The following is a 23,305-nucleotide window of genomic DNA, read 5'->3' on the forward strand; positions in this document are numbered from 1 at the left end:
GGCATGCGAGCCGGTTCGAAACTACCTTAAAGTGAATATTGTAAAATGCGAGTAGCCACAACTTTTTGCTCATCACTGGAATAAAAACACATGTGATACATACATAATATCTCTATGTACGTAGTTTTGTATCTGTATTGTTCCCAATAAACCAAAACATTGTTCATCACGTGAAATATACATGAGCCCCTCTCACAATTTAAGAGACACTGTGTCAGTGTATTATTTATTATGAAACACGCAAACTCACAAACCAAGGCCACATGTAGCATTTCGCTGAACTGGAGAATGTTGGAGAATAAAAGTGAACTGAAGCTATTTCAATATACATTCATATGAGGAGTGCTTATGAACCGCGAAAATGTTAGTGTGTTCTTTCTATGTGTGAATGAAATTGGTAAATGGGACAAACATTTTTTTTTTCTCTTGTCCAACCAATAAAGCCAAAAGTCAAAAAGTCGATAAAGTGCTTAATAAATATTCAAGTGTTTGAACTAAATTATTGTATGGTCCGGTTTTTCTCAAAGTACATTGCATAAAATTGTGTTAGCTGTTAGATTGCTTTAGTGGCTTTGTGGCTTTGCATACACAATAGCGTAACCATTACGTCATTCTTCTAACGAACAACACACAACAATATACATATGACGAAAAGTAAATAAAAGGTGCACAGCACGTATATACTAGCACTTTGTGTGTCTTAGTGTGTGAAGTATTCGAGAAAACGCGCAATAGTTTCAAGAGGCAAAACGCGAATGCACTACCGAAAATAATTTCGTCTTCATCGTTTGAACAAATGAATTTGATTCAGGTAAGAGTTAAAGTGTCAAGATTCAACAAAGAAAAACCTTTATGTTTAAACATTGAGGTGCGTAAAGTGATTTGAAGTTTAATTCATCGAAAATAACGAATGATGTTTGTCATCCACAAAATAAATTGTTTGAGAGAATAAAAGCGATAAAATGAAAAAAGTGAAATAATATACTGTAAACATGTTTCTTATGTGGAAATTATGTTGGTGCGTTGAAAAACGAAATAAATCGATTGGAAAAGCTGAGCTTCAGAGAGATTTGTTCGACGAAAATAATTGGATTGTTGTGTTTTCCACTTCGTCTAAAAAGTAATATATTTTAAGAACATGAGAACATATGTTGCGCCAATGAAGTACAGTTCTTTGCAGATCAGTTTTAAAATAACTGCATGATATTCATCTTTGTGTCATGTTTGCTTTTAGAACATTGCCGAATTTGCCAGTACGTGTTCGTATTCACTCATCTAGAATGTGTAGAGGCAAACACAACGAATCAAGAGCGAACGAAATGCAAGAGGCGTGTGTTTCTCTCGCGAGAGTAATCGTTGACGAACACACAATTTAAATAAACTATTAACGCATTGGGCGCCAAGTGACTTTCTTTGAAATTAACTAATGCAAATTTACTTACCTTGCAATTTTGCAATCGTCATCATTTCAAATTGCGCTAGTTGTTCATCGACATAATCTTGTGATTGTCTTTCAATAATTTCAGCAGTTGAAAGCGTATTTTCATCACCACCATCGTAAATCACATATGATTGCCCATGCTGTTGTGGTGGCTCTAGAGGGACACCAACATATTCGTAACGTGGTGCTAATTCAAACGGTGACGGTGGTTGCAATGGAACAGTTGGATTGTATAAATATTCGGGTTGAGCAATTGGAACAGTATGTTGCATAGGAACTGGGCTAAATGACGGAGCCCTATAAGGTCTTGGCCCAGGAAATCCCACCGTCAGCGGTGATTGAATAGGCCTATAATAGTGTTGTGATTGCGAACTTGTCATTGGTGTCGGTGATCTGGGATTTTGTAAATGTGAGCCCCTTGTTCCCCGTAAACTTCCACCAAATACTGGTGAATTGGATGCCATTGGATTTAATGTTCCAATCGTGTTTCGAGCTCCGTTGCCTGGCTGAGAAGGATTGAAGGCGGTTGCACTGCAATTGCAAAATATATATATACATATATACCAACTGATATTGTGTATGTGTAATCTTTTGCATGTATTTGAATGTTTTTATTCATACCGATGTGCGTATTGTGGTCCATCATACAAAGGTGGTGTTGGCGACCATGGTGATGGTGGCTGATAATAAATTGGAGAGGGTTGATTGCGACTCCGATATTGATTTTTTTTATGTTCGGACATTGCTCCGATTTTTTTTTTCTCTTGTTCAAATTTATATAGCAATCGTAATCGTTTGGTCGAACATTTCTAATCGCATTTCCTATTCGATTATAAGAACTCTGAAAACCAATCAAACTAAATTATAATGTGTGTGCAATATGTGCGCCTGGTTCTTAGATTCAATTCTGCATTTTAAGAAAAATATCACAAAATAAATCGAATGTGTGTGAAAGCATGTTGTTTAAGTAGCAACCGATCATCCTTTTACCGAATGAACGGGAAAAAGTCTGAAAAAGTCACGGAATTTATTTATAATTATGAATAATTTTTCAACGGATACAAAGGAGATGAAAATTTTAAAAAAAATCTGCGTTCAATGAATATGATTTAAATATATCATCAGATATGAACAGTCATCGATGACCACAAATTGAAGTTGGCAACAAAATGTGAAAACTAAATAACATGTTTGTTCAGCGAACATACATGTAAATCTGGCGAAATAGCACATTGCGCACATTCTATTGACAATTAGTCTAAAAGTTGTTTATTTTCGTGTCAAGTAAGAAATTATAGCACCATAATAATGCTCCAGTTCTATTTTTAATATGTAGAAGCAAAAATGTGCTTTCGATTTAAATTTAAAGATGAGATCAACTGTACTGAAACCAGCCGGCTACATACGCCAGACAGTAACTTCGCTGATGTGATTCAAATGTGCAATGATTCATTTCATTCGGGACTTTGTAAGATAGGAAGGATATATAGGAAATTATTCAAACTCTCGAGAGATGAGTCTCTGAATATTGAGCCGTTGTTATATGAAATATAAAAGAAAGAATGAAATGAAAATGAAAATGAAATCGTTTCTTGACTCTCCATAAAGCGCGAACAAATGAGCAGATCAAATGTGAATCTATTTTTGTTCAAAGCGTGTTACTTACACGACATCGCAAAGGCGATGGACCTACTAGATCGTTTCATTTCTTTTTTTTCAGACAGAAAATCGACAATGATTGTAGATACAAATATAAAAAAGAAAGCGATTCACGTATTCCAAATCGGTTATCTCGCAACCATATTGTATTTTCACAATTTTTCTGAGTCACTTGCACAGGTTTTCAGCATTTACTCATTCACCAATACATGCGGATTAACGTCAGTTTTTCATTTAAAATTTATTCAAAATCTATCATTTTGAATTTTAATGCGATGAGATAATTATGCTAGCTGAATCACCAATTTAAATGAGCTGCATTTTACACGCTAGACTAATATTATGTAATATTATCGTTTCAAACTATTCAAACAACACACCGGAAATATATGAAATTCAACTGTTCAATATATTTGCCAAATAATTCCTTCAGACAAAAACGATGCACTCAAAAACTCAAACATTCGTCGCTTTCAAAAGTAACGATTTTTTCACCTCACCTTTCTATAAATTCAAAACTAATTTTCGGAGTTTTTTTTCGAAATTTTCTCTCGTTTTAAAAACATAGAGAAATGATTACACGACGACGATGCAAAGCAAACTGACAAAGTGAAATTCGTTTCGACGAAAAATGCTTCATTTTCCTATTTCAAATGTATGTGTAGATCTGTTCGTTGCGTTCGAATTTTGCCGTTCGTTAACGATTTTCTATTTTAAGATTCCGACCAGCCGGCTATTTTCGCTTAGCATGTAAAACGAAAATCTGAACTGCATGAAAAGTTGAACGAATCGCAATTTCTGTCTCTATCTGCACCTCTCTCTCTATCTCTCTTCAAAGAATCTCTACCGTCTGACAACGATAATGGTGGTCTCTGTATCGGCGAACTCCTTATACTTATGTATTTCAGAAATGGTTTTGATGTGTGCTACCGTGTTATATTAAATACAGTAATGCACGAAACATACACGGAAATGCGAGATCATTTGTCACGAAAAGTGGGACTTGATTCATTTTGTAATAATTGATTTATTCGCATGGCATCGGCATGTGAAAGACGGTTGGAGAAAAATGTGTAGGCTAATGACACGGCTGAACTTGTTGATTCTAACGTTCAAGTTGAATGTTTAAAGCACATATGGTGATCTTCATTGAGTAAACTTGAACAACATACTTTTTATGTGATTTGAATGTGACTACATTTACAGTTTTTTCTCATGCCACCTGTAATATCCGAATACATTCAGTTGACGTTGCCTACGTTTCTTTACGTTTAATTGTGGCTTGAATGAAATACAAACGTGTTAACGTCACATTTATATATTTGTTATGTATTAAGTATTATGCATTGTGATTTCGATTGTTAAATTGGTTAATTTTTTTCTCTTGTTTTTTCCGTTCCTTTCTTAGTTTTTCCGCTCCGTGCTTCCAAGTGATAAATTAATCGAAGTGCATTTCGGGTAAATACCGCAAATAGTAAACAAGATGAGTCAACCGAATAATCCTATCGCCTACAATGCATGCAATGAGTGGTCAAAATTCAAAGAGAACGATACGAATTTAGCGGAAAAATTAGAACAATTGAATAAAGTACGAGAGAGTATTTTCAGTCAAAGTGGATGGAGCAGCAAAAATGTATGATTCTATTTATTATTAGTATTTAAAGTAACACGCAATGCATTCATATGAATTATTAAATTATCCCATCAATTTTAGGTGAATCAATCGTCAAAGTGGCTCGTCGATCTAGAAAATGATCACAACATCCAAAAATATAATCCTGAGATTGGAACTAATGCCTGGCGTGCCAAACAAGAGACTGAAAATCCATGCTCAATTGTGCCAGATTCAGCCGTATTCAATTTAGAAAATGTGAATCGTCCTGCGGAATGCCAATTTCCTGCGTCCTCTAGTCATATAAATCAATTTGATGCCAATGTTTTCCGTGAATATGAGCATGATACGCAATCCATTGATAAAAGTGATGAGGACCCAAACTTGACTCTCCATTTACGGCTGCAAACCTTGAATATCAACGTTGATGAAAGTAGGGTTCACCCTCGGAATAGTACAAATAATTTTTGCCAAATTGCAAACAAACAACCTCAAATAGACTTAATGTTAAATTAATATTCAAAGTGTTCATCAAAAACAAGATTGTTCCTAACGTTTAGAATCAATAAAAAAAAATCACACATCTGAAATGTAGTTTTTGTTCGACAGATGGCAGCACATAGAAGAGACCGCTTATCGGAAGGGATTAAAAAAGAACTTTGAGAACTGTCATCGCGACAAGCTAGCTGCATCAAAGTCATTGTTGATTTATTTACAATTTGATCAATTGTTTTTCATTTATTGAGTGAATTTTCACACAAAATTATCAAAACAATTTGTGTTAACGAAATATATCAAACGTGTTCGTTGGTTTTCAGTGAATTGCAACACTTCTTCTACAGAAGAGTATCGCTCAAATGAATGCGATTAGCCTTTATGTTTCGGCGTCTCGTTTGCTGTTCAATCAGTCCGATACGGAGAGTCCAAACTATTCGGATCTGTATCGATTGATTCCATATTTACGCCAATCTCTAACGTGTACAGTGTGTGGAAATCTACTAGTTGAGCCATATACAGCGGAGAATTCAATTTGTCAACATCATGTATGTCGCACATGCATTGGAGGGAGGAAAAATTTAAAACCCACATGTTCGTCCTGCAAAAATTATCATAACTACCATGCAAATACTCAGCTACGCATTTTGCTTCAATGCTACAAGAGTTTATGTAATTATATACTTGCCACTCCTAGTGTTTATGGATCCATGCACAAATATGTTCATGTTGATGCATTTTCGAATGGAAATAATGACGCTCACAATTTATCACAACTTATTGATGAGGGTGCACAGTTCCACGATGAATACAAAAGTAATTCGGGTTTACCGAAATCAAAAATTTCCATATTGCCATGCATATTCACAACCACATCGTCGGTGTCAACTAGTCTTGCTAATCAAAGCAGTACCGCAACTGTTATGACCAATAATAAAACGACGTTCAATTCAACAACAACGGTAGAGGCTCCATTAATCCATGCGCCATCAAATCAACTGAACTGTACAACTTCGCTATCATCGTCATCCAAGGCAAAAGATTCCGGATTGCCTGTAATGACAACGGCAAACCTCACTAAATCCACACCAATCAGAACTGTATCGAATGGTACTGCACTTTATTCGGTTCTCTATACCGGAACAGGGAATAAGATTACAATCAAACGAAAAACTGATGACAACCACATATTCACCACCGCCAATACGATGAGCACAAAAGATGTGTTGAATATATTGAGCCGAAATCCCGCAAAAATCACACAGCATCCACAAATTCAACATATTCATACACAAAAACCAATTAAGCCAATAGTACCTCATCCACAATTAATTCAAACTCAACAACAACTACAATCACAGTTGCAGCCACAAGTGTCGGGTCTTGTTACTACTCAGTCATCCAATTTTAAGAAACCAGCAATTAAAACACTCCAGAAGCGTAAAGGATGCCGTTGTGGTAACGCCACTCCAACACCCGGGAAACTAACATGCTGCGGTCAACGATGTCCGTGTTATGTTGAATCAAAAAGTTGCATCGACTGCAAATGTCGTGGTTGCAGAAATCCGCACCGTATCGATGGCCTCAAAGTGCGCAACAATAATTCATTACCGTTTGATTTTATGTGTGAAACAAATGTAAATATGCAATTTTCTTTTCATTCGCCACAGGTTAGGCCACAAATTCCGCTTCCCCAATTGACAACCTGCTTAGTACAAATGAACAATCAAACTTTCGAGAAAAATTATGTCGATATGCCGATAGAATCATTTAATAACAGCAACTTAGAACCAAAAATAAAGCAAGAAATAATGTCGGTTCCGAATATGATCGCAGGAAGTAGTCGGCAAATGTTGTCGTCGACAATGAACTCACAGCTAGAACTCTCCAGAGCAAACGATGCTATCGAGTACATCTCAAACGACCTAGATGATGACAACATTCAGGGTAATTGCGCTTCAATAATTCTTGCGTAGATTAGCCAAAAACTCAATTGATAATTATTTTTTTGACCCTTTCACAATTTCAGTGGTAAATGTGTATACCACGACACACATGCCCGAGATCAGTACAACTTTGCCAACAATTATTATGCAGGATGAAGCGTCTATTCTCAATAATTCAGCGCCGACAGCAGATTTGGCCTTACACTCGTTGCCTTCGGATTCATACTCTCTCATTGGCGAGGATTTAATAAAGCATTCATTTTCGGATGACAGTTCGTCAGGCGATCAGAGTGATGTTGAAATTGATTTATAGACAAGATGCAGTATGCAGTTTGACTTCAACATTCTTTTTTAAAACAATTGTTTTTAATGGAACAACATACATGTATTATGATACATACATGACCAACTTAAAGAAAAGAAAAGAAAATTGTTAGCTTTCTAAGTTTGAATAAAAAAAAGTTCGATTTACATTTAAATTCTTTATTCATTTCAATTTAATTGAAATTTTTAAGTAATACTGATTTATATTTTTGATCTTTGGAATCAGATATACTCTCTAATACATATACATAAGTATTTGCTCACACGATTTCAGCGCAATGCAGTGCAAAAACCTATGAATAGCACTCAAATCGTGTGGACCAGTACTGAAAGGTATTGAAGAATATGAATTTGGTCTTAAGGGATTTTATTTGGCACAAATATAATCGTTATATTTTAAAATGCCTGATATATGTCAATACTATGATATAGTTTGTTCGTTTGCTATAGCGTCTACAAAGTCAGATCTAAAAATATTTATCAGTTGAAAGATACACTTTCGGGCAGTTTTTCTCTGCAATCATCCCATAAGCAGCTTTCGTTCCGACCTTCAATTTCCGTTGTTTTGAATGTTTGTTCCATACGTGAATTGCGATTGAGTCTTTTGTCATTTCCATTGTTTTGTTGTATTTATCTTCGTCGAAAAACATGTACCATTTTGGCCATGGTACTGCATAGAAAGACCTCGGTGGATACACTTTGAATCCTAAACACTGTTCTGTTGTCATTTCCGGTGGCTTGTTTACATGACAAATTGTCTTCAAGACTCTCGTTATGACACCAGGCCCATTGTAGCCCCAATCGTTTCCATTGAAATCCTCATAAAACTCGCGTATACACATTTCACTTATTTCATGTCCAATTCCATCATGGTCAAAGTTAAGTATGCCGGCCGCAACAAAATTTTCTGACTCAGCACCTGCATAATTCGAGGTCATATTTTCAAAAGATCTAAGTACTATCACATCCAGATCGAGATATGTTCCTCCATATTTGTAAAGACTTAAATATCGTAAAAAATCAGATACGTGTGAATTAAGATATTGTGAAAGAAATAGTTCATCGCTCAAGAACCAATCTTCTAGTGGTGTGTTTTCTGCATACGTCCATAAGTTGATATTTCGAAAAAAAATGTTTGCATATGATTGCAATGCTTTTACTATAGGAGGTTGAGCAGTAGTTTCGTTTAAAACTCCAACAGGGGATGCAAACAGCACAAAGATATCCCAGTTTGGATTAAGTAAAGCGGCTGATTCTATGGCACACGCTTGCCTAGCAATAAACGAATAAATTTGGGATGAGTTACTGTGATAGAATATCTTAAGCAAATTGATATACATTTTGATTGGAGATATTACAAAACAACATGACTAAATTTCAGAATAAACAAAATATCGTTAGAGAAAACTAAATAATTTTTAGCCAACTTTGTTTACCTCGCATTCAAATGAATTAGACCATCGTTTGTACATGATGTCTCGTGGAAAAATATGGACTTTCCCGGTGTTGGACGCTTCTTTGACTCAAGCACATCTTCGAAGAAGATTATCGATACTGGGCTATCGCCAACAGAAGTGGTTTTTAGTTGAAAACACTGTTTTGCTTTGCTTACATCTGATATGAAGAACGTCCATATAACTATTGTGACTATCGATCCTAGCGCCAGTGTGAATAACAAAGTTCTGCCAGAGAATGGCCGCAGTCTGATGAACGTATGAACTATTCGCTTCATATCACAACAATGCCTATAATCGATGCTCTCGGAATGTACGAAAGAGATATGTACATGAACAAATTGTGTCTGGAACGATAAAGAAAATAAAATTGAACAATTTTTCTTTGAATTAAATAAGATGTACCTTATACATGTAGAGCTTAACTCTAAGTGACCGTAAATGTCTATGTGAAATAATTGTAATATTGACTGAATCGTAAGTTTTCTATTTTCTATGAAATATTTGTGAAAAGTACGCTAGTGTACTCATCACATAAATTGTTATTCTTTTCAATTACCTGTTCAAATTTTCATTTCCTGTTTCGTTCACCTCCAAAGAGAAAACACAAAAAATGGTGTTTTCCAATGACAATCAACAATTCATTTTAATCGATCACTACCACTTATCGGCAAAACAATTACATACCTCAAAAACAAACGTACGATTGATTAAAAATATGTCCTGCTCATAACTATCTGTCAGCTCTTCGCTGCTGTCAGATGCAGGGCTGATCAATGCAGTGATTGTCTCTTTTTACTTACCTTTCAAATAGTCTTTCGCGTAACGTAGCCGACGTGAAAAACGTTATGTACTGGATTTAAAAATCAAAAAAGGATTTTTCAAATGAAAATTCCCCCTGTTGGAATGATATATCCTTCGCAAATGAAATATCCTTCAATATAAAAAAGAAAACGTTTGTAAAAGCTGTTAGTTAACTTCATATTGAAATATTTAATAAAAAAAATACAAACGGTGTATCAAAGTTTTTACATTGTATAATATGATTTTCGTCATTGTTCATTGAAATTAGTTTTATTTGAAATTTGTTTTGCATATAAAATTATCTTTCATGATGCATGTGTATGCAATGGTGAAAAAACTATGATAAACATATTTAAATCGGTGTAATAGTACCTAAAGTTTATATAAATCTAAAATTGCATTAAGAAATAGCTTTAGAATTTCTATTTCATTTATTCAAATTAGGTTCGTGATTGTTAGTTTCAAGGCCATTTAAGTATGTTTGTGCACAATAATACGCAGATATTTTTTTTTTGTTCTGACATAAGAAAAAAATGTATAATATTCGATATTTTTTGTTTCGCAGATTAAATGCGATTGTAATATTAATGCCATTGGGGTGTCGTCACTACAACTGGCTCTCCTTCCGTGTTGTTGTTGTCGTGGTTATCTTTTCAGTTTCTCCATTCTCCTGTCCATTTGATATTGTAGTGATGATGGATTTGATGACAATTGTGTTTGAGCTGGTTTCGGTTGTCTCGCTGAAACAGAAAAAAAACATTTGTTATAATTATAATAACATGCACAACAATCGTAATCAATCTAAAGGGAGAGTTTTAATTACCCAATTGGTGCTAAATCTTTTAAATTCGATATGTTTATATCGGGGACATCTTTCATTTGTATTGAAGACACTGTGTTGTTTGTTTGAGTGCTCAAAACTGATAGTCGCCCTTTAAAATGGAATAAGTAATAATAAGAATAAACGAAATCTGTTGCGTTTTTTTATTCTCAACTAGTAGCATTAAACTGTTCTAACATACCAACAATTTCCTCGGTTGTGGTTGTGTGCAGTGTTGTTACAGTGGAATTCAAATGATCTCGAACTGAGTCGACAGTGATGTCACCAATCGAGCTGGTAATAGTTACATTCCCTTTGCTGGGTGACACATCTACACCATTTGTTAAGTTTTCTGATATTTTCGCCTGTTCATCCTTTGTCCCAATGGTTGATATGGATTTTGTCTCGGATTTACGGTCATCATCCTCATCATCATCATCGTCATCGTCCTCATTTAATGTGGAATCGTTCAATGGCTCAACTTCGATTACACCTTCTGCGCGTACGCTTTTTGTAGCTGACAGTGAGATGCGCTGCAATTCAGATGACGACATCATATATAAGGCTTCACCAAAATTGGTGAAACACAACGATGTAATACCACTGTAAATATTCGTACAAATACATTTATAAAATTATTAGTATTTAACTCAAACTTGTCTTTTAATACGATACTAAACTATAGGTAACCTTATATCTTCGCGGCGTACTGCTGCAGCATTGATTTGACGCTTCAGTTCAGGGATCGATAATACTAAACAGTCGCCGAGATTTGTCAGACATAGAAGACCAACTTCCGTGTGCATTGCGACATTTGCGTCGATCGAAGTGTTCTGTATGTTGTCGCTGATGACATGATCACTGTTGGAATCTGCCTTAGCAGGAGTTTTCGTTGGACTGTTTGAATGAATCAAACTTGGCGGTATAATGCATGAAAATGTGGCAAATGCCATTTTCCGGACACGAGCTCCTTCATGTGCTGTCAATTTATATTTTGTAACTGGTTTCAGTTGTGGCAACGAAAATACTTTGAACTGCTCTTCCGACGCTATCAATACACGATGCGGAGCAGTTCCAGGCCCTGATAGCTCTAGCGGAACACCGGCATTGTCAAAAATCGATATACCAACAACTGGTGCACGATGTTTCAGTTGAATGGATTTTGCCAGTTGTGCTGTGATCATTTTTCGTTGTTCAGATGGTACATCGTTTACTGATTTCGGTGGAATGTTGAGAACGAATACTGATACGCAGCTAGCATTAGTTGCCGACCATAAGGTTGGTGTCGTCGTATGTACTATAGGAAGAAAGTGTAATATGGGAGAGTAAATGAATGAGCAATTACTTGGAAAATATTCTTAAAAATGCTATACGTACTGTTAGCGATGAACGTTTGTGCAAAAGTAAGGCATCGAACCAAAGAGTTCATTCCATCGTCTACGGGCCGTGCTTCGATTTGACGTTCAATCGGACGGGTCTCAGTGATGGGAGTCTGCGTTGCCCCAGGATTATTTCGCGTTGATCTACCTTTTCTAAGGCGTCGGAATGACTCTCTCAGAGTTTTTTTGAACGATTTTCTACGCGAAAGTGCTTCTCCAGCTCCAGTTAAATCATTCGGATTCAAAGTACACCGATGTAAAACGGGGAAATGATTATTATAGTCGAACAGAACCAAGCCATGGCCGGTACCGGCTGCAACCAAATTCCAATTCGACTGCAATGCTAAGCATGTTATAGCACCGGGTGGTAAGACTTGCAGAATTCCAGACACTTGAAGACCGTCTTCGATTGTTGGAGTTGCTTCGGTGAGTAAGTGTGGCTTCACTTTCAATTTATCATGTCCCTTCCAGATGAAACCATCACGGTCACTAACTAAATTCATTTCAGTAACACGCAATGGACCCTCTTGAGATTTGCCACCCAAATTAGCACACACCTATCAGTAATTAACACAAAAAATATGAATATATGTTTCTTTCTCTATAATTTCGTTCACTATATAGTGTGGTGTTATCGATCTTACAATGTTTCCAGCAGTTCCAGCAACAATGAGTTGTCCCGTTTTCTGGCAAAATGCAATTCTTTTTACGGCAAGGCGTGGATCGTCGGAATATGGATCAAACAAGCCTGCTTTACGGAATGGGGGCTCCGAGTCCTCCAATTTGTCTTGATTATCGTGCAAATCATCAAAATCATCATCATCATTGCCGAAAAGTTGTGCCGTTCTAAAGTGCAAAAGTGGCTCCAAAACAACGCCAGTACAATCCCAAAATTTCACCGAACCATCCTCATGACCGGTCAGCAATATTTCGTATTCTTTTGTTCCCAGGTCTTCGCCCTTTTCCAATAATGTTCCGCCAGTAACTGGCCATTCAATGTCACTGTGCTCAATTTCATTCTGCTTGCCGGCTTCAACGATTTTTTGATAGATTTCGCCACTCACTTGGGATACGAGGTGGTTACAGGTTACGGCAGACGTATGCACCGAGTGCAAATATGGTAATCTTATCGGTTTCAATGCTGAATCAGTTAGATCATAGACACACAATTCTTCTTCCAAAAGCACAACCAGAGCCTCAGCTTGGCTGTCGTTGTCCTCATCAAATGTAACAAAAAAGTCAATAACTTTTGACGTAAAGTCTAAGCAAACTTTCGAACCATCTGTGCAATGTACTGAAACACATTGGCGATCTCCGTACAATGATCGGGGCATACCACCCGAAAAAATGACAATATCATTTTCATTCCGTTTGCCTTTTACAAGTTTGTTGATTAACTTGCAAGGATCGGGGCCGTACGGTACAAATGCATGATCTTTCGGCGGATTAGAATCATCAATTGCCCAAGTGGCATAGGAACCATCTTCATGATACCATGTGAAATGTTTGCTGTCAGCGTCAACGTATAAACCCACCGTTTGTCCATGTCCCGACGCAATAAATGAGCGAACAACAGTGTTCGATTCCAAATCCCAGAGCACACACAGTCCACGATTATAGGCAATCAAAATCTGATTATGGTTGTTTGGGAGTTGTTTGATGGATTCAACTGCGCTTAAGCTGTATTTGTACTCCGGTATTCTACATGAAATACGAAAAGAAAGTACAATTTAGATGTGTGAGCAATAGAAGTCAATGATAATTAACCTAACGTACTTATCAAGAATGTTGTCGAGGAAAATGATCGGCTCCTTTATTAAAAAGTTTTTCAAATTCAATTGGTAGACGTTTCCTCCTTCCGTACCAATCCACACAAGATCTTTATCAAGCGAACAACATAGCGAAGACACCTTCTTCAGTTTACCGTCGAACGGTATGCTTCTGATTGGAACTAGGATCGCTCCAGCTGGTTCCCATAAAGTCAATTGATTCGTGGTTGTTACAGATAAAATTCGGCCCGTGTCTGGCACCCACTCAAGTAACTGCACCGTACAATCAGCTGAATTATTCGATTGTGATAGATGCTGGCCATAAAATTCCACACCTGGGCGTCCAAAGATTTTAATCGCTCCCGAATGAGTTCCGATTGCGAACAGCTTACGTAGGGGATCGTAAGCCATTGCCGACGGTTTGTGAGGAAATCCATGTTGCGCAGTCTGGAATTAATGGAAATACCTTTTTTTCAATATGGTACATTCATTGTATGTTATAAAAAAGCAAAAATCATTCACTTCAAAATGCATTAGAAAAGTGAAAATATATTTTTGGCAATTTTGGTTGAATCATTTTTTTTTCGTATAAGTGTTGTATTATTTGTCCCTTGTTATCTTTGCTATCAGCCGAATTGCGTTGAACAAATATTTTCCAAACAAAATGCCACACCTATATGAATACATATTGTAATATTGTACAATGATAAAAAAAAATGGTTGTACAGGTACGGAGGATTTTCTCCTATGAGTAAATTCAAATTAAACCTTATACACACATGTTGTGCACCATAAAAATGTGTTTACCCAAATTGCCAAGTTGATGAAGCAACATGAAATCAAACTGAATTATTCTCTGTTTCGAAGAAAAATCTATTTAATGGGAATTGTGCATAACAACACTAAATATTGGAACAAACATCGAAGCGGTATTCACGCGATAAGATAGATACGAGTTAAACTCATATCTTATCTTAGCTTTAATACACATTTTTATGCATTTAAGGTGTAAAAAATGATATTTCGAAAAGATAAGCTGGAATTCACAACTTTATGCAATACCGTAAATATAAGGTGTTATTGCGTATGAAAATATTCTGTTCATGTGAATATTCCCAATCATAAACAAAGACATTGTATATTATAAATTTCTTTTTAAAATTTGGACTATTGAACTAATAAATAACTTGAGACGAACGTAGTGTTTACCTTTTTGTATGCGAAAAGTTCCTTTTGTAATTTTTGCCTCTCAGCTAAAGGTTGTTGACCTTTTCCGCGGATGAATTTCCACATCTTTCTTTTCGTTTCTTTGCTTGCCAGTTAACTTAACCTTTTGAATGAATAAATTTTATTAATTTAAATCACATATCATAAATTTCAATTGTATTTGACTGTTTTCAGTCAAATGAAAAATATCGAAACGGTCCTATAAAAACACTAAACTGGAAGAATAACGTAGGTTCAATTTGAACGATCTTAATATTATATAAACCAAAATTTATATTTCATTAAAGACCTTGAAGAGAGGCTTCTAACACCATTTCAATTTTTATTATTGTATCTAAATATGTTCACGTGAAAATCAAAATTGGCTAACTAAAGCAATTTAAAAACGGTTCCACTTTGACCCACTAAATGTTGTCAAACAAGTTTCTATGAGTACCTCAAATGATGTTCTCAGAACGCCGAGCAGTGATCGATATTACGGGAAAAAAAAGTTCTGAAAATCTTGTTTATGGATTTATTTCGGCCATTCTCAATAAAATGCACTGTTCTTTGGGTACGGAATTATTTTTGCTCTTTGTCCGTTTTAATAGTTAAATCAACGAACTATTTCATGGTTCAAGTGATCGTAAAACTCACACTAAATATGTTTGCATCGAATTATATTAAAGTAAAAATATCATTTATTTATTGGCACTAATAAACCGCCAAATTTTTCGTTTGCCTCCAAATAAAGTCACAAATATTATTATTGAAATATGTATGCCTTTGATTGTTACGCGATTACATCCGATTCAATACATTATTCTTTTTTTTACGAATAACCGCACCCATTAAGCGAATTTAAAACATATCATATAAACAAAACAGCAGTTGTTCAGCAATACTTCCAAAAGTCTACGATTCCCTAAAATTTTGAGGTTTTTTTTTTAAAAATAAGTGATCGAAAGCAATAAATCCGTATGGTGAAATTACAATAGATATCCAATAAAATTGAACGGACAACATTTATTATAAAAGTTCAGAATACAATGATGTGATCGAGCAGAATGAGCGTCTATTCAATATACAATATATGAATGAGCGGAAAAAAAGAGCCGAAAATACACATACATTTGCATACCCACACTGTAACTTAAAAGCATTTTACACATATTAACAACTTTAAACGCACACAGTGTGGCTTGTACACTTAATTATGTGACTCTCGTTCAGTGTTTATTGAGTAATATTATACATGTATACAATTTTTTTTTTAAATTTCGGCAGTACAGAGTAATTATGGAAGCTGAATTCCGCCTAAGCGTCAGAGAATCTTTACTTCACTTATAAATGTGTATGTTGTACACTTTAAACAACTTGTAGTGAATGGTTTAAAAAACTTTTTTTTTCTTCATTTTTTGGGTATGCGAGAACTTCAGAATGGAATGGAAAATGCCTTTGGACAAACGAAAAGAATGGACAGTGTCATGATATATGCATAAATACTTTAATTTGATTTCATCAAATTGAATGAAAAATGTGGATGAAAAAGATCAGTCCGCGCAGAAAAAACCAATTTGTATTTGAATGGATTTGAAATAAAATGTAGCATATTTATTGAGTCATAGTGGAATACAAATACTTTTCAATACTATGAAATGAGGAGATATATTTGCGCTCTTATGTTCGTTTCGAACTCATTCGACAGGTTTCACATTCGAGAGATTTAGTTTCAATTCAACATTTCGAATGAAGCCGATTGAACTTGTAATAACTATGCAATCATTTGGGGTCGTTGTGTTTTATATGCCTGATCTCATCACAAAAAACCTCTAAACTGACATCCTCGATCAATTAAATATCACTCATGAATTCGCCTGCGACGACGACGACACCATTCATTCATCATGATATGAATTGTTGTTGTTTTTGACTGAGTCACATATATACTCAAAAAAGTGTAACATATTTTCGAAACTATACACCGAAAGATATCTTGAACATACAGAACGGAAACACGAAAATGAAACATATATCGAATGAATTTTATGAAGGCACCAAACAAACAGCCCGGTTAAACAACAAGCAATATTCCTTTACACTCTTGCGATTCACTTTTGAATGGTTAATTTTATTCTCACAGCGTTACATTTGAAAAAAATGGGAAGAAAATATGTCTCACTTTTATTCCCAGAGTCTCCATTCTTTCGTACTTTTCTACTTACTTTGATTGTGATGTTTGAATTTTTTGTGAAGCTGCCGACTTTTGGATAAAATGTTAAACAATCAGTTTTAACCAGTATTTTATTTCTCGAAAAGTATTTCTTGTTGATTTTTAGCTAAGTAAGACACCGAATTTGTACACAGAATACACTTTACTTGTGTACAATTGAAAAAACCAAACATTTCAAACAAATGGTAATGCGTCGAATTAACTTATCTTATAAACAACAAATTCAATGAAACATTTGAAAGAAATAAATAAATTTAAAGACGCTAAACAAAATTAAGACGCGAACAAATAACAAAATAAAAATGTACGCAAAGTAGATATGTATTAACTTTCAAGTTGTCAACCATTCACTACTTGCTTGTTAACAATGATGACCGGTGTTGGCTTGCTAAGCATAATAAAAAGAGACCTGGTGTAGCGTCATCATCGCACACATACACAAAGAGGTTAGTGTATCATTCCTTAGTAGTTGCTAAAACTTTACGAATAAACGGGCTTCATTTGTTACATTTTTTTTTATATTTGAGAATCGATTTAGTTTATTCAGTTTTGCATTTTTTAATCGTGATGAATTTCAAATTAAAATATTATCAAAGAATAAATGTAAATAATCAATGTTTGATTGTAATATAAAATACTCGGTCTCTTTCTTTATGTAGTTCGCATTTGGGGTTCGTTCACAGTTTCACAGTGTTGTCAAACCTGTTCTGGGTTTTGAATGCGGTTGAAAGAATACTTCATCGTTTGTGCTTTCCAACAGTCTAAAATCTATTTTATTGAACTCATTTGAAAATATAAATTAGTACTGGAAGCATATTTTGATAGGATTGATTAAATGATATTGCAGTTGTTGACATAAACTAACTTGAAAACTTAACGACAACAAGAAAAACAAAAGCCAAAAACTATTGATGTTTATGGAATGGGCTCGCTTGACTCGATAAAAGATTGCTTGCTAATATGTTATAAACTAAGAACAGCATTTGTATGATATATTTAAAATAGAATATTTCAAATTCGTTTCATTTGTTAATCTTTGTTTGCGCTATATTGTGCATTTTTTGATTTGCTGTGTAAAATTTCTATAAAGTCGCTGCACTTTTTCGTATTGTTTTCTTTTGTTATGTTATTCAAAGTATATGTTTTATTAAAATAAAAAATCAAAGAAAGAACGATGAAATCAAAACGATAAATCAAAACACATTTTCAACCTCAACCAATGAAAGTTCTATAGTCTAATAGCTTATGATTTCAATTCAATCAATAAATATAAAAGTGATTGACTCGCGACATTTTTGTTCTGAAAATCTTCATAGTCTAGAAAAAGAATTCATCTAATTTTGTGAGTATAACTAAGATAAGAGCGGTGGAATCATTTGATCTAGGAAATAAGTCTAAGAGAGTAAACATTTGTCCTTGCTCGAATTGGCACTGTTGCTACCTCCACAAGGCACTGACTGTTGTTGATTACGTCGATTTCGGTCATGAGATTCATCTAATTCCTGGATTGACCTTGCTAAGGCATGTGCCAATGCTTCATCTTCGCTCATGCCACCCTGTACCGATTGCACATGATTTGATTGAGTTGTTGATTGACGATTCATGGCAGCGTTCCTGTCACATATGGAATAACCCAAATTATCATTACTATAGCAAAATGTTAAGTGTAATATGACATTAATGTAACTTACGCAAGCAAATTGGACCTTGCTGCCTTTGGATTGCATTCATGGTCTGTAATGTGGCGATGTCGGAGACAGAAATTCATCTTGCATTGACCACCTATTAAATTATCGAAAAGAATGTTCTCGAATTGATAAATATAAAGCGGGTAAATAATTTGCAGCAGATTACGTACAATGAACAGGAATCAATTCCTTTTTTTTGCAACCTCGGAATGTGCATTTATTCGTGAATATTTTTGTTTTATCCGATTTGCAATACTGATCTATGTGTTGACCAACGGTCATGTCCGGAGAAATACCACGTGGAGTTGGGACGGGCTCACCGCACAAAGGACACGCTGGCACCTGAACGTCTTTTTTGTGAGCCGATGTGCATTTGTGGTTAACATAACTGAAGTGATCCGAACTGAAATGGAATTGCGAAATATTTCTTTTAAAATATGAACTCACAGAGAAACACAAATGATTTTACCATAATAAATATGGTCGAACAACAATTTATATATACAGGCAAAATGTGTAAATTTCTTAACACAAGTGAATTCAGTTTTGTTCACTAATACTTGTTAAAACGAAATTCGCTTGACATGTTCAATGTTTTTCAATCATTTCGTGTTTGGACACAGTATGATAGCGCCCTTGAAGCATGTGCAATATGCATAATGGCATAATACTGTTTTTGATGTTTCTATTCGACAATTTGATTGAAATCCCGTTGACAGAAAGAAATCCATTTCCTATATATAAACTAGATGTTTTTTCCCACGTTCACTAACACATATTTAACACTAGAACAGTTTTAGTTTTAGACGTATTTTTATTGTTCAACAACAATGGATATTGGTTAAAAGAAACTTACCAGAATATCAGGTGACAAGCATCACAGCTCATCGGCAAAAAATCTAAGAAAAGAATTTGATATTATTTTATATGGTTACACAACGAAATATTCAACGTATTTGTATTTATTGACACCACCAAGTACTGGCTGAATATTCTAGTTTTGCAGGAAAAATGAATCAAACAGGATTCACGAAAAAACCTAGATATTTTTGTTTAAAATATTTAAATTTACAATACCATTTCTCCCCTATATTTGTGTCGATCATTTATGAATAAATTCGTTTCTTGACTTTTAAAGTTATTGCTGTTTCACTAACATGAGGTTTAACATTGAACGAAAATCAATATCTTGTTGATAATTAATTTTCATGTTCATGTTCATGTTCACGTTCACGTGCATGTTTCTATTGGCGCTTTCACTTTCTTCAATTCGTAAAACATTTAACAATGGTAACAATCCATTCAGGATTGATTTGATTTGATTTTGGCATCATAAATAATACAATACCTAATTTGTTGCAGGATTTTTCCGAGCAGTGTTTTCCCAAATGTGGAAACTCCATTGTTTTTATGTTAGAACTCAAGATTGACGTGGTTAAAAATTGTCGGTGCTGATTTTTGCACAATATGTCGTAATTCACTCTTGGAAAGATGTTCAAACGAATCAATGATACACGATTCCCCAACGGGATTCAAGAGGAATATCCGTGTTTATTAACTGAAACGAACTATATCAGGCTATGACTCTGAAAACATCAAGCTGTACAGCTTATATACAAGTTCTGTTTAAAACTAATGGAATGCTTACTCATCAGGCTGTCAAATTTTCCTTCAGCTAAAAGAGTGCAATGTCATTTATAGCAAAATGTGACAATCAAAATGAATTATAGCAGAATTTATGTCAGATGGCGCTGTCCCCGCCCATATACATTTAAAACAAAGTGAAGCATCAAAACGTTTTAATTCTCCTGAAATCACATCAGTTCCAAGAAATTTGTGTAACTCTAATTATTTTTTTTTCATCTTTTCAATTTATCTGAAGACAAATTTGCATGAAAAATTTAAGGTATGATTCAACGGTCAGCCTTTCTTTCTTATGTTAGTCAAATAACTAAATCAACATGCTCATACTCATACTGGAATCCTTATCAGTTGGAGACTGCCAAATGGAAGAAAAAACCGAGTTCTCTCCTTTACATTTGCATTTGTATGATAGCATGCTATAGTAATATAGTCAGAGAAAAACAATGAATTCTCAGCATTTCGAAAAAGTGTGTCATACGAAGTTCATCCTCTCCATTTTTCATTTATTTTAAAAGAAAATTTTAATAAATACAATTAATGATTTGGAAAAGTGAAAACAATTATTTACGATTGATTAAATACTTCAAGTTTGGTTTTGTAAATTGGGAATTCATGTAAATAACACCCATCAGTCTCTAAAATCGGAAGTCTGCTCAAAATTCATAGCAAGCTCTTTCAGAGCAGATAAGGATTGACCTTTGTATTTTGTTGGGAATAGTTCGTGTCAATTTGTGAAATTTTTTGTATTAAATTTGTGATTTCGTCAATATGACGATAATTAAAGGATTAATGCTGCTTTGTTTGATTGCACATATCAACTGTGAATGCAATTCTACTTGTGATGTAAAAGGTACGTTTTTCACTGAGTGATTCCAACGTCATATCTAGTTGAAGTTTAATTCTTTCTTGTGTTCAGATAAATTTGCGAGCAATGCACAAAATAAGAAGATCGCAGAAAGCCAACTATCCGCACAAATTATTGCGCTACTCGAACATTACAAACAAAGAGATCCGTTGGGAATACCCGGTGCTTCAATCCCAGACCCCTTTCCTGTTCCGTATACGTAAGTTCCATATATGTAAGAAAGAGAATGACAATTTTTTCGATGTAATGTAAAATAGCATTCGATACAATTTTCGTTTTGTTCTCGCAAGTAAGCAATCGTTTGGAATGGCCACGCTTACCATGAAGAATACATCAGCTTTTGGTCTATCGAAATTCCGCGTTAAATCGATGTCATTAGATATCAATCAATTGGTGGTAAATAGCACTTCCAAATAAATTTTCATTTGATATTGGTTCCGTATTTATTTGAATGCATTTGTTAACTCGAACAGGTGGAGACAGAAATTCAATTAGACGTTCTTGAATTATTGGGAAATTATACTCTCTCATCGCTGTTTTCATCGGCAAAAGGTCCATTCAATGTAACTCTTACGGATGTTGTGGCGAAAGGAAATGCTTCGGTGGCAGTTGAACGTGATGGAAAAATTAGAACACAAGATATTTCAATGGACTTGAATTTTTCGGGACTGACTACTGACTTCAAAAACTTAGGTGGGACACGAATTCAAAATCAGAATTAATGGCACAGCAACTCATTTAGGATTTACTTTATTGATAGGTTTCATGGGTAGCATATTTCAAACGATTATTAACGGCGCACCAAATCTTGTGTTCGATTCCATGAAACCATTCATGTTAAAGGTATGTTAAAAGAATGATAATCTTTGACAACCATAATCTGTACTTCGGTGGAAGCACGGAACACACAACTCAAGACTCGCAAATAATTCCATCCGCAATCATATATTTATTGCTTGCCAACCTAGATGTGTTTTTTTCAAAATGTTTTTTTTATCAATTTCTTTATTGGTTTTAATTTGAATCACACATCATTAGGAAGTCTATTCAAAATTACGCACCGAAATCGACTCAAAAGTGAAAGATTTAATGGGAGACTACTCTCTACCGAATTCCATTTCGCCATTGGATATGGCACTTGGAGAAGGTCGCCGAAGGGTCCGTGAAATGGGTTTCGACCCATTGATTGTGAGAAATTACAATCACTCAGTTGGCCTGTTTGCCGTGCAATTAAAAAATACATGGATAGGTGGTGTTAGCGGGTTTCATCGTGTCGGAGATTTGGTTCTTTTGCTTGAAAATAATACAGTCACAATCGGTAACTTCGTCCATTTTGAACATTCGAACACATTATAAATAATATGTTGCTGTTACTACAGAATTGAACCTTGGAACGCAGGAAATTAAAGGGTCGAGCGATTGGGAAGTTACGGCTGGCAAAGGTATGATCACGCGTACCGGCCATGTGAGATTTTCCGTTCAATATATCCAAGCGACCTTGATTATGAGCCAAACGCTTGATACGCGAAAACCACCTCAAATAAAGGATTTACAATTGTCTTTGGGAAATATTCAAGTAACTATAATGATAATTTATGATTATGAATATGATTGAACTGTAGAATATTTGTAAATGTAATCATTTTTGTTTCTAAATTGTAGGTACGAAGCGAGGGCGCCGGAACATTTGACTATATCATTGAATTCGTTATCAACATAATTCCGAATCTACTTCGATATCAAATAATGGATGCCTTGGAAAATCCGGCAAAGGCAAAAATACAAGAAGAAATGAATAAAATAAATGTAGAGAAGCTGATCAAGGACAATATTCCAAATTTCGAAAAGTTAAAACAAAACTACTCAATCACGTTGAATGATTTGAAATACTAGGAATGAACTGTAAATTTCATTGAATAAAGACACGTTTTGAACACTTAATCAAAATCCTAAGCGGAAGGAGTCT

General features: G+C 34.9%; 6 protein-coding genes across 11 annotated transcripts in view; 2 read left to right on the forward strand and 4 right to left on the reverse strand.

The window, feature by feature from the left end:
- Positions 1 to 3,870, reverse strand: part of LOC129570207 (muscle-specific protein 300 kDa) — a 67,622-nt gene extending 63,752 nt beyond the window's left edge. The window contains exons 1-3 of one of the 3 annotated variants that reach the window (XM_055449715.1): positions 3,601 to 3,870; positions 2,063 to 2,282; positions 1,443 to 1,972 (exon numbers count right to left, since the gene is read on the reverse strand). In XM_055449715.1, coding sequence (XP_055305690.1) covers positions 1,443 to 1,972; positions 2,063 to 2,184 — 652 coding nt within the window. In that variant the 5' untranslated portion in view covers positions 2,185 to 2,282; positions 3,601 to 3,870. Of the gene's footprint in view, positions 1 to 1,442; positions 1,973 to 2,062; positions 2,283 to 3,107 lie in introns of all 3 variants that reach the window. The other 2 variants (XM_055449718.1, XM_055449716.1) reach the window with 2 other exon arrangements.
- On the forward strand, positions 328 to 7,632 carry LOC129570211 (E3 ubiquitin-protein ligase MSL2). 3 transcript variants are annotated; one of them, XM_055449735.1, is made up of 6 exons: positions 818 to 1,120; positions 1,235 to 1,253; positions 4,509 to 4,733; positions 4,815 to 6,796; positions 6,878 to 7,154; positions 7,237 to 7,632. In XM_055449735.1, exons 4-6 carry the CDS (start codon positions 5,570 to 5,572, stop codon positions 7,464 to 7,466), a joined length of 1,734 nt encoding a protein of 577 aa, XP_055305710.1. In that variant the 5' UTR covers positions 818 to 1,120; positions 1,235 to 1,253; positions 4,509 to 4,733; positions 4,815 to 5,569; the 3' UTR covers positions 7,467 to 7,632. The 3 variants fall into 3 exon arrangements, with proteins under 3 accessions (XP_055305708.1, XP_055305710.1, XP_055305709.1); XM_055449733.1 differs by lacking the exons at positions 818 to 1,120; positions 1,235 to 1,253 and adding an exon at positions 328 to 811; XM_055449734.1 differs by lacking the exon at positions 1,235 to 1,253.
- LOC129570215 (lactosylceramide 4-alpha-galactosyltransferase-like) lies at positions 7,621 to 9,689 on the reverse strand. Its single transcript, XM_055449744.1, has 3 exons — positions 9,491 to 9,689; positions 8,914 to 9,278; positions 7,621 to 8,749 (listed from the first exon to the last, which is right to left on the reverse strand). Exons 2-3 carry the CDS (start codon positions 9,207 to 9,209, stop codon positions 7,945 to 7,947), a joined length of 1,101 nt encoding a protein of 366 aa, XP_055305719.1. The 5' UTR covers positions 9,210 to 9,278; positions 9,491 to 9,689; the 3' UTR covers positions 7,621 to 7,944.
- Positions 9,690 to 9,898: 209 nt separating this feature from the next.
- LOC129570219 (lethal(2) giant larvae protein) lies at positions 9,899 to 17,558 on the reverse strand. 2 transcript variants are annotated; one of them, XM_055449751.1, is made up of 10 exons: positions 15,903 to 16,012; positions 15,367 to 15,834; positions 14,913 to 15,033; positions 13,711 to 14,150; positions 12,579 to 13,635; positions 11,933 to 12,491; positions 11,246 to 11,852; positions 10,758 to 11,158; positions 10,559 to 10,667; positions 9,899 to 10,475 (listed from the first exon to the last, which is right to left on the reverse strand). In XM_055449751.1, exons 3-10 carry the CDS (start codon positions 14,994 to 14,996, stop codon positions 10,343 to 10,345), a joined length of 3,390 nt encoding a protein of 1,129 aa, XP_055305726.1. In that variant the 5' UTR covers positions 14,997 to 15,033; positions 15,367 to 15,834; positions 15,903 to 16,012; the 3' UTR covers positions 9,899 to 10,342. The 2 variants fall into 2 exon arrangements, with proteins under 2 accessions (XP_055305726.1, XP_055305725.1); XM_055449750.1 differs by lacking the exons at positions 15,367 to 15,834; positions 15,903 to 16,012 and adding an exon at positions 17,135 to 17,558.
- A 327-nt stretch (positions 17,559 to 17,885) lies between these two features.
- On the reverse strand, positions 17,886 to 20,312 carry LOC129570222 (AN1-type zinc finger protein 2A). Its single transcript, XM_055449754.1, has 5 exons — positions 20,179 to 20,312; positions 19,687 to 19,729; positions 19,001 to 19,233; positions 18,834 to 18,924; positions 17,886 to 18,756 (listed from the first exon to the last, which is right to left on the reverse strand). Exons 1-5 carry the CDS (start codon positions 20,231 to 20,233, stop codon positions 18,537 to 18,539), a joined length of 642 nt encoding a protein of 213 aa, XP_055305729.1. The 5' UTR covers positions 20,234 to 20,312; the 3' UTR covers positions 17,886 to 18,536.
- Positions 20,313 to 20,634: 322 nt separating this feature from the next.
- Positions 20,635 to 23,292, forward strand: LOC129570220 (uncharacterized). Its single transcript, XM_055449752.1, has 8 exons — positions 20,635 to 21,324; positions 21,391 to 21,538; positions 21,630 to 21,735; positions 21,813 to 22,032; positions 22,100 to 22,182; positions 22,378 to 22,657; positions 22,719 to 22,915; positions 23,002 to 23,292. Exons 1-8 carry the CDS (start codon positions 21,243 to 21,245, stop codon positions 23,230 to 23,232), a joined length of 1,347 nt encoding a protein of 448 aa, XP_055305727.1. The 5' UTR covers positions 20,635 to 21,242; the 3' UTR covers positions 23,233 to 23,292.
- The last annotated feature ends 13 nt before the right edge of the window (positions 23,293 to 23,305 follow it).

Source organism: Sitodiplosis mosellana, unplaced genomic scaffold, assembly GCF_009176505.1.
Source record: "Sitodiplosis mosellana isolate CC-2019 unplaced genomic scaffold, AAFC_SMos_1.0 Smas_scaffold_47, whole genome shotgun sequence".
In the NCBI taxonomy this organism is placed as follows: Eukaryota; Metazoa; Arthropoda; class Insecta; order Diptera; family Cecidomyiidae; genus Sitodiplosis; species Sitodiplosis mosellana.

Excerpts from the sequence above, each read along its gene's own strand:
- LOC129570211 (XM_055449733.1), top strand. The coding sequence starts at position 5,570 with ATGAATGCGATTAGCCTTTATGTTTCGGCGTCTCGTTTGCTGTTCAAT. Across the intron at positions 6,797-6,877 it reads ACCGTATCGATGGCCTCAAA|GTTAGGCCACAAATTCCGCT; the intron begins GTGCGCAACAAT and ends CATTCGCCACAG. Across the intron at positions 7,155-7,236 it reads AGATGATGACAACATTCAGG|TGGTAAATGTGTATACCACG; the intron begins GTAATTGCGCTT and ends TCACAATTTCAG.
- LOC129570215 (XM_055449744.1), bottom strand. The coding sequence starts at position 9,209 with ATGAAGCGAATAGTTCATACGTTCATCAGACTGCGGCCATTCTCTGGC. Across the intron at positions 8,750-8,913 it reads CTAATTCATTTGAATGCGAG|GCAAGCGTGTGCCATAGAAT; the intron begins GTAAACAAAGTT and ends GTTTATTGCTAG.
- LOC129570219 (XM_055449750.1), bottom strand. The coding sequence starts at position 14,996 with ATGTGGAAATTCATCCGCGGAAAAGGTCAACAACCTTTAGCTGAGAGG. Across the intron at positions 14,151-14,912 it reads AACTTTTCGCATACAAAAAG|ACTGCGCAACATGGATTTCC; the intron begins GTAAACACTACG and ends CATTAATTCCAG. Across the intron at positions 10,668-10,757 it reads CACAACCGAGGAAATTGTTG|GGCGACTATCAGTTTTGAGC; the intron begins GTATGTTAGAAC and ends TCCATTTTAAAG.
- LOC129570222 (XM_055449754.1), bottom strand. The coding sequence starts at position 20,233 with ATGGAGTTTCCACATTTGGGAAAACACTGCTCGGAAAAATCCTGCAAC. Across the intron at positions 19,234-19,686 it reads GCTTGTCACCTGATATTCTG|TTCGGATCACTTCAGTTATG; the intron begins GTAAGTTTCTTT and ends ATTCCATTTCAG. Across the intron at positions 18,757-18,833 it reads GCAAGGTCCAATTTGCTTGC|GAACGCTGCCATGAATCGTC; the intron begins GTAAGTTACATT and ends CATATGTGACAG.
- LOC129570220 (XM_055449752.1), top strand. The coding sequence starts at position 21,243 with ATGACGATAATTAAAGGATTAATGCTGCTTTGTTTGATTGCACATATC. Across the intron at positions 22,033-22,099 it reads TACTGACTTCAAAAACTTAG|GTTTCATGGGTAGCATATTT; the intron begins GTGGGACACGAA and ends CTTTATTGATAG. Across the intron at positions 22,183-22,377 it reads TGAAACCATTCATGTTAAAG|GAAGTCTATTCAAAATTACG; the intron begins GTATGTTAAAAG and ends ACACATCATTAG.